General features: G+C 37.9%; 1 protein-coding gene across 2 annotated transcripts in view; it reads left to right on the top strand.

The window, feature by feature from the left end:
- Positions 1-2,575: 2,575 nt before the first annotated feature.
- The window catches only part of nup210 (nucleoporin 210), a 31,903-nt gene continuing 25,220 nt past the window's right edge, over positions 2,576-9,258 (top strand). For both annotated transcript variants that reach the window (XM_085393080.1, XM_085393079.1), the window contains exons 1-7: positions 2,576-3,180; positions 3,674-3,813; positions 5,392-5,523; positions 6,409-6,499; positions 6,951-7,101; positions 7,704-7,836; positions 8,070-8,228. In XM_085393080.1, coding sequence (XP_085249206.1) covers positions 3,020-3,180; positions 3,674-3,813; positions 5,392-5,523; positions 6,409-6,499; positions 6,951-7,101; positions 7,704-7,836; positions 8,070-8,228 — 967 coding nt within the window. In that variant the 5' untranslated portion in view covers positions 2,576-3,019. The remainder of the gene's footprint in view (positions 3,181-3,673; positions 3,814-5,391; positions 5,524-6,408; positions 6,500-6,950; positions 7,102-7,703; positions 7,837-8,069; positions 8,229-9,258) is intronic.

The raw sequence follows: 9,258 nt of genomic DNA, 5'->3' as shown, positions 1-9,258 counted from the left end.
AAGGAGACGGGAGGACGGATCAGAAATAATGCTGCTGCCAGTTGAATCTGCAGTGTATAATTAACAGTCTGTTAACAATTTATGTTTTATCTCAGGACCAATTTTTAATGCCAGAAATGATCTCACACACAAGGGGAAATAAGATTTGAGATTTTTAGAGCATTGCCTTTGATTTTTTCACGCATTAATCTTTCAAACACATCACCATTCAGCTCATTTTTATTCATATGGCTTCAAATCATTGTTCATTTGATAAATGCTGCAGTCTTTCAAGGGAATTTAAAATGAACTTTTTATGTTACTGTTATCTATGCCTGATGACAAACAGGTAGCTGTCAGTGACACCTAGGGGTAAAAAGTTGAGCATTGCATGTTCATGATTAATACTCGAGGCCCAAACAAGCAAATATTGGTAGATTTTCTTTAAATACATCAATAAAATAAATGTAATAAGCAGATGTGAATGATTTCTGCCATGATGTGTGAATCATAGACTATGGGTTTAAAAACCTGTCATAAAGTACAAATTTTCTTTATAACAGTTACTTATGGCAGCTAGCCTCTAAATCATATGCAATTTATAGTCAGTCAGATGTTTTGACAGAGCTGAAATCCAACCATCTATTGATTTATCAGCTGGATGGATGTTTTTCAGGATCACAGTTGGGTTGGTGTATTTATTTTTGTAACTTATAGTTATTTGAATAACTAGAAGTTACAAAAATTAACAAAAATTAACAGTTCATTTCAATTACAGTCCTCTTAAACTCCAAGGGTTTTTCGGAGTTCCTGCTCTCAGATAACATGCCCAAAATGAATAGAGTATTTTTAGTAGTTTTGAGGTACACGGCTACATAAGCTATAGACAATCCCAGTCTCATTGAAGATTATGCATCACTGTCTCCTTTTGCTTGGTGTAATGCTAAATTTGGCGAAATTTAGAAAGACTAAAAATAAAGACATTTCCTGTTTATTTACTTTAGTTAATGACTGGGAAGGGCCTTTGAGTGCAGTTAAGTTACTGCTATGCTCAAGAAACTATTATGTTCAAGATTTGATCTTTCTGATCTCTTGTGATATTGTGCACTGTTGTCCTGGAATCAGTCATCATAAGATATAAGGCATACTGTGGTTATAAAGGGATAGGTATTGTCAACAACAGCACTCTATGGTGTTGCTCAAACTATGCTCAGCTGAATTTACTTGAAATGATTTCAGTTCAGGTTTAGTTCTATTCTGTTCAGTTCTGTAATGGAGCTTTGTTTGTGGTCTATATCATTTGACTTATAAGTCCTGATTTACTAAATAGACGACATCCTGGGATTTCCATTGATATGTCCTGTCCTCTTTTAACTCCAAAGAGGAAGGAAATAACAAAAAACGTTCAATGGGAAGATTCATTTTTTCCTCAATTTTCAGAAGAAAAAATAATTATATATATATATATATATATCAACAAAAGTCATGTCAAGGCATTTTATATATTCTGCTAAGGGGCCAAAAGTGTGCCAAGAAAATATTTCTCACACCATTACACCACCACCATTCTGAATCCCTGATTTTAATTTCAATTACATTGTATTTATACAGCGCGATGGACCCCTTTCAGCAAGCACTTGGCGACAGTGGGAAGGAAAAATTCCCTTTTAACAGGAAGAAACCTCAGAAAAAATCCCGCTCAGGGAGGGGCAGTCATCTGCTACAACCAAGTTGGGTGCAATGGCAGAGAGATGGGTCAAAATCAAACTGTGGAAGAGAGCCAGAGATTACAAATAACTCTGGCTGATATACAGCAGGATGAATCCATGCTTTTATGCTGTATATGCCAAATGCTGACCATAGCATCCAGACAATCTCTGTTGTTCAGCTTCGGTGAGTCTGTGCAAATTGTAGCATCGGGTTTTCTGATCATAGCTGACAGGAATGGAACCAGTATGGCTTTTGTTGTAGCTCACTTGCTTTAAGGATGAGATGTCCCTATGCATAAAGCTACTTTTGGCTGCTGCCTTAATTACAAGGGGTCACCACAGTTAGTAGCTCTCCATGTTTGATTTGTCAGATTTTTATGCTGGATGCCTTTCTCCTCCTTCCCCAACCCCTTCAGGATCTCCTCTCAGGAGTTTTCACTTGTTAGGTAAATGTATAATGAGATGTTCTTCTGCAAACCAAGTGATTATTTGAGTTACTGTTGCCGTCTTATCAGCTTGAAGCAGTCTGGTCATTGATGCTCCCCAGATATTTTCTATATATATATTTTTTGACTATTCTGTGTAAACCTCAGACATTGGTTGTGAGGGAAAATACTTAGACCAGTCCATCTGGCACCAACAACCACTTTCAAAGTCACATAAACAACGTTTCTTCCCTGTCCTGATGCTTCATCAGGTTGTTTAACTTCACCGACCTGCTGCCATGTGATTGGCTGATTAGATATTTGCATCAACGTGTAGATGAACAGCTGTCCCCAATATATCCTAGTATATTAAACTTGTCATTTGAATTATATTGAATTGACAGTATACCTTTAAGAACGAATTCACCCACTCTCCCCCTCCCTCCTTTGTTATGACGTTTCCTCACTCCCGGCATGCTCACTGGAAGTCCAATTATTGCTAATGGCGGGTATTGTACGAAACATGCGTATTTTAAGCTATCGTCTGCTGACTGTGAAAGAGTAAATTTCATATAAATAGTTGCTTTGTGTCTCGAAGAACCTTGGAATATAAAAAAGGCTGAGGAGTCGAATAGAGCACCGAGGAGGACTTAGTAGTTCTTATCGTCATGCGGCAGCTCTCCGTTAACAACTGATACGAACTGAAACTGTGAGGAAGGCAGCGTGTGTTTGATTGAGAAATAGCTTCAGTGTTGGCAATGCTAGCTCACCTAACCGCCTGTCTCAGAGCCATAAGTCCAAAACTACTGCGGAAATAGCCAACTTAATGAGACGGAGGAAGTTTAGCTAGGACGGAAACTTAGCGTTCATTCATTCGACCGTTGGTAAATCACTTGTGAATCGGAAATGAAAGCGCTGACATTATTACTGTTGGTGTTGCTATTATTATTAACCGCTTATCAGGTTAAGTGTTCCTCCAAGCTCAATATTCCCAAAGTGTTGCTTCCGCTTGCCAGAAGTACAAGAATTAACTTCACACTGGAAACAACTGAAGGCTGCTACAGATGGTGAGTAGAAAAACTGGAAACTCGTAGCCGAAGGGGGTGTCGAGGTGTGTGGTGCATATGAGGCCACATGGCAATCTCTACTGTATGCACTGTGTGTACATTTGAGGCCATAATGAGGACCACAAAGAGGCTAAACTTTTTAGGTTTAACATGGCTTTCCAGTGTCATTTGTTAGTTTTTGAGTTAATCTTTTAATCCAAATTAAAGCTAATATAAGTTAACTGCTATATATATAATCTTAGTTTCTCTTGATGTCAAAAGGTGACAGTGTTGTTGACTAAGGAGTTCATAGTGGGTGGTCCTGGTGGTTTACTAAGCTACATTGCAATTGTTTCTGATATATTACCCAAGTACATAAAAAAAAAAAAAAAATAAAATGTTAAAGCTTTGTAAAAGTATAATTTACAGTAGAGCAAAGCAGAATTTTATAACAACAGTACGTTATAAAATAACCAGGGAGTGTATACGACTTATCGCTGTCCTTGTTCTTCAGGTCCTCCACCAGACCAGAGGTCGCAAGCATCCAGGCTGTGGATGAGGACCACATCAGGGGTTGCTCCCGGAAAGCTGTTCTCCAGGCTCTTTCAACACAGCCGTCCCGACTGACCAGTATTATCCTAGCTGAAGATGTTGGTAAGAACAGCAGTAGCCTTAAATCAACTGCCATTGGAAATTGATGCAGATAGTCAGATTGTCAACCAGGCCGTCAGATTAAAGAATGTATTGTGTTATGGTTTAATAACTCTCCACACTGTTGCATAAAGATGTAGAGAAATGTTCATGATCATGCAGCTTCCATCAGGGGAAAAAAATTGCATGCTGTATAATTACAGTGTGCAATCCAGCTTAAAAAAGATGCTATTAAGTAGAAATGACAGCTTAAGGTGGAAATGAAGTACAACACTTAAGAGATATAGTCATGACAGGTGCAATGGCTGCAATTTTGCTTGTAATATTTAAATATTTTTGAAAACACCAGAAGTCTGAGGTGTATGTAGTCACTTTATTAGACCAGTGCAAGAACAAGCATGTGTCTCAAAAGACTGTTTTGGAAAATGGAGAACTAAGTGAGAGAAATGGGAACGTAATTAACCTCAGCGGCTCTGTTTTTAATTTGCAGTATGATGAAGACGTTCGTCTGATTCTCTTACTCTATTCCTGATCCAAGCAGACACATCTCCTTTCTAAGCCTGTCTGCAAAGAAGTATTTGTGCACTCTGCAGACACCACTGTGAATTTCTCTGAAAAAAACCTGGTAGATCAGCAGTTTCAGAAATACTCAGACAAGTCCATCTGGCAAAAACAACCATGCCACATTCAAAGTCACTTAAATCACCTTTCTTCCTCATTCTGATGCTCTGTTTGAATTTCAAACTGAGCACTAGATTGGGAAAATCAGCTATGTCAGAATAATAGGACTGAGTAATGACTGCAAAGTTATGTTGCCCCATGTTTAAAAATGGGCTTCACAGTTCCCCGTAGTTTAATTCAAATTAGATAACAGAACTCAAACAGCCTAGAAATTCTTGATATTTACAATGTGGTGGCATGTTGTCTAGGTTTTTTTTGTATTGACAGAGGGTTCTTTATCTCACTTTTTATGGGCTTACAACCGCACATTTTTGCGGTTTAATTTTTACAACTTCATTCTTATCAATGCCCCCCCTGGATCTCTTATTGTCTCTTTAGGGTTAGATCATTACTTTATAATCTATCCAAATAATATCTAATGGTTAGCTTCATACAAATCATTGTTGCACAACACATTTTCTCCATCCTTCCTTCTTTGCAGTTGTGAAATAAGCTGTCATCTGTTGCCTGAGACCCTGTGTCATTGCTGTGACATGGTTACCCTGCCACATACATCTGAAATGTTTCAAACAAAATAAATAAATCTATTTTTTCACAATAACTGAGCAGTTTTAGGTTTCTAAAAGCCTAATTTAATATAGCCTTTTCGCTCACTCTTTCATGCCCACTAACCAAAAAAGCCACAACATTTGACTTGACTGATAACTCTGCATACTACAAGGAATAAAGGAAGCTTTAGAGCTGCTGCTCTCCACTCTCATTTCCATACAGTCGCGATAAAATGTTTTAGTGAGGAAGTAGATTTCAAGCTTTGCATGTCAAATCAAATCTTGAAATGCATTTGATTCAATTTGGAGAAAACATCCCTACGTACTTAATAGTCTTGCCTTCTGTTTGCAGTTACAGGACAGGTGCTGCGTTGCGATGCTATTGTCGACATCATCAGTGAAATCCAGATAGTGTCCACCACCAGAGAGCTACATCTTGAGGATTCACCACTGGCACTCAGGATTCATGCACTGGACTCTGAAGGTGACATTAAAATGGCTTCTTATTGGAGAGTGCTATTCTAATTTTAGCCTATTGGTGTTATTGGTAAGGTAAATAGTTCCTCATATTGTATTATTACTCAGTTCTTAAGCTGTAAGGAGTCCACAGTGTTTATGTTGTGCTCTGAGTGTTCAGAGTAATGAGTGAGCTGGCTCAAGGTAGTGTTTTCTTTCCCCCTCAGGCTGCTGCTGTGAGGTGGCTTTTTGTTCTGTTCGACTGGTTCCATTTAGGCCTGGCACACTTAGTTTAATGAGCTGTAGCTACAGCCTGATTCTTTCTGATGGTGGCTCGAGGGTCTAGTGTTATGGGTGTTATGCAATTTTTGTATACACCATCTAAGGAATCTAAAGGGTCTGTATGCATCTTGTAATGAGGTTCATTTTTGGTTTTCTTTCACCTATTTCACCTGCTTATTAAAGACAGACAATTGATTAGTAGTAGTTTGGAGACAATGATAGCGAGGCTAAGGCTAAGACTGCTTGGACCGTGTTCAAGGGAGGGATCAGTTTTAAGTTTTATTTAAATAGATAGAGGATATATTGAAAAAAGGATGTTATACATGGCGATGCCAGGCAAAAGGAAAAGACATGGACCACAAAGAAGATTCATGGATGCAGAGGAGGAGGGAATGCAGAGGGTTGGTGTCAAAGGAGAGGGTGCTAGGGACAGGGTGAGATGTAGGCAGATGATCAACTGTGGCAACCCCTAAAGGCAACAGCTAAAAGAAGAAGGAAAAAAATTAGATACAGCCACTAATGACTTTGGCCTTAAACCACAAGTTAGAATTTCATTGCAGATAATTCTCACCAAGTCTCACACAGCCATGTTTTATTTGGTGACTTAAATAAATATTTTGCTTTATTTCAGGAAACACCTTCAGCACCCTTGCAGGTCTAGTGTTTGACTGGACCTTAGTGAAAGATGTGAATGGATTCTCTGACTCTTACAATTCATTACGGTAGGTTTGCGTGTGTTATTACTTTAAGGCTGTCTTGAACTACGTGATTTATTGATGGTAAACTAAAAATAAAAAAAAAGTTATCTAGCAAACTGACTGCTAGTGTAATCATAAACAGCTTATTGAACAATCCTGTTGGATTTCCCTGTGCGGTATTTTAATTTTATATTTTTACGTCCCGTAAAAACCCATTTATCTCGAGGTTAAATATAATACAGAAGGATCGCAGCTTACGGTGTAGCCTCATATGTAAACTATAGCAGCTATGGATAGAGGGGTATTGAAGAAGTACGTATGTTCTGCTGTTTAATAGTTGTTTGATAGTAAAGATTAAACACTTCTTATGGTATTAATCTCTTGATTTGGTGTTGGTGGTCCATTCTGCGCTGTGCCAAAAATGTAACTACACTGACTTGAGTAATGTATTTCTGATTTCTTTTCTGTGTTCAAGGGTACTTAAATTCTCAGAGTCCACATACACCCCTCCTGGATACATATCTGAAATGGAACGTGTTGGGAAACAGGGTGATATTATTTTAGTATCAGGCCTGAAAACGGGACATGCAAAGTTGAAGGCAAAAATACAAGAACCTCTTTATAAGGTAAGATGGTGCAAAGGACATTTTATTTGCTGTTGTCACCAGTAGAGAGTAGAAATATTTCCCTTTTATTGTTATAATGATATTGTTTGTTTATTTATTTATGTATTTATTATTGGACGGTAAAAAGAAGTCAGAGTTCTGGTAAAATTTGGCCCATTTTGAGTAATAACTTAGTTTGGAGACGAAGACATCTAAAAATAGCAAAATATTACATAGCAGCAGTACTTTAGGATGTCAAGGCTGCTCTGACAGTTAAATTGTGCTTCTGTCTTGTCAACATTTTTTTTTTTTTTTTTTTTTTTTTTAATTTTTTTTTTTTGTTGGTTGGTTGGTTGGTTGGTTGGTTGGTTGGTTTTTTTTGTTAAGATGGCATTTTGTTTTCATCTGATGCACTTGTATTCTGAATAAATGTCCAATTAAGTCCATATGTAACAAAGGAAAGTTATTTTTGGTAGTATAGAAAATCTGCGAAAATGGCTGTTGGGCACTTGTAGTTTGAATTCATATCAGCATTTATAAAACTGCAGTCCGTTTGATCTGGTTTGAAAAGGCGGGAAGCTGAAGCTGTGTTGTGTTGTGTAACCATGGTATCCATGCCACAGGATGTGGGTGCTGCAGAGGTAAGGCTGCTGATCTTAGAGAACATCCTGCTGAGCCCCGCACACGATATCTACTTGCTGGCCGGAACTTCGATCAGATACAGAGTCTTGAAGATAAGACAGGGAACGATAACAGGTCTGACTCTGTTTAATGAGGAGTGAAGTTCTTCATTCAATGTTTACTTAACTTGATGTACATTTCCTGAAGCTGTATGCAAAGACATTCAGTAGTACTACATGAGTTTGCATGAGTGTTGCTAATATATGAAGTGAAAATGTAGTCGAGTCATTGATGTCACAGATGAGAGGAGCAGCTCTGCATGGTACATAAATGCCAACCTTTCAGCTAATTTCTCTTTGTTTGTCTAGAGCTCTCTATGCCTTGTGATCAGTATGAGCTGCACCTTCAGAACAGTGTTGTTGGTACTAATGGAAACCCAGATGTTGCTGTGGCCAGTCTGGATCCAAGAACCTCCACTGTTACAGCAGTTCAGTTGGGACACATCAATGTGGTGCTGGATCATAAGAGTATCCTTCTGACCTATTGCACCTCTATTGAGCAGTTACTGTTCTGGTCTAGTGCTGTGCAAAAGTCTTGAGCACCTTTCATTTGTTGATATTTTACTAGGAAAATCGTTTATGAACGGAATGATTAAACATGTACAAACATAAATGGAAATGCAGTATATAAAACAAAAATAAAGTTGGTATAATTCTAGTGAGCTTGAAGATCAATATTTAGTATGATCAACTCTATTCTTCAACCCAGCCTGAATCTCTTTGGCAAGTGTTCTTGTAATTTAAGTAGTTAAATCAATAATAGTTCTCTAGGCTTCTTGAAGGACATCCAAAGCTCTTCTTTGGATGTTGGATTACTTTTCTTTTGTATTCTGTAAAGATGATCCCACTCTGCTTCAATAATGTTGAAGTCTAAGCTCTGAGGAGGCCAATCCATGACTAATAGTGTTCCATTGTGTGCTATTTCTGTTTCAGTATGCTTTTACTGCATTGGCAGTGTGTTTGTGATCATTGTCAAGTTGAAAAATAAAGCCACTGCCTATCGCACACTTTCCAGATGGTGGATCAAAATCTGATGGCACTTTTCTGTGTTCATTTGTCCATCAAATTTGACAGGATCTCAAACATCACTGGCTGAAATGTAGGCACCACACCTGTTACAGTGGATTTTGGAGTATGTGTTGTTTTTGGAATTTTTCATATATTAAACTGAACAAATGCCATCAAATTGGTAGCAAAGTGCACACAGATGTATTATAAAATTGGTTTCTTTGCTAAACTGTCTGTGTAGACACAACATTGCTTCATCCATTGAGTTGGGTTCCTTTTTTATCCTTGAATTGATGTTAAGGGACTTCACAAAAATTTCCAAAGAAAAGATCTTCAGGAAGCCTGGAGAACTATTGCTCAAGATCACTTGAAAAACAGTTACAAGAAAGTCTGACTCTTTTGAAGCATAATATAAAGAACTGAGTGGTACCTCAAGACTTTTGCATAGTACTGTTTAATCTAATGTTTACTACAACATGTGTATTCTGTT

This window comes from Rhamphochromis longiceps, linkage group LG20 (assembly GCF_057381845.1).
Source record: "Rhamphochromis longiceps isolate RC_006_pf linkage group LG20, R_longiceps_female_GT1.1, whole genome shotgun sequence".
Lineage (NCBI taxonomy): Eukaryota > Metazoa > Chordata > Actinopteri > Cichliformes > Cichlidae > Rhamphochromis > Rhamphochromis longiceps.
The sequence above is the reverse complement of the archived record's forward strand: the minus strand, read 5'-3'. Positions and strand labels throughout refer to the sequence as shown.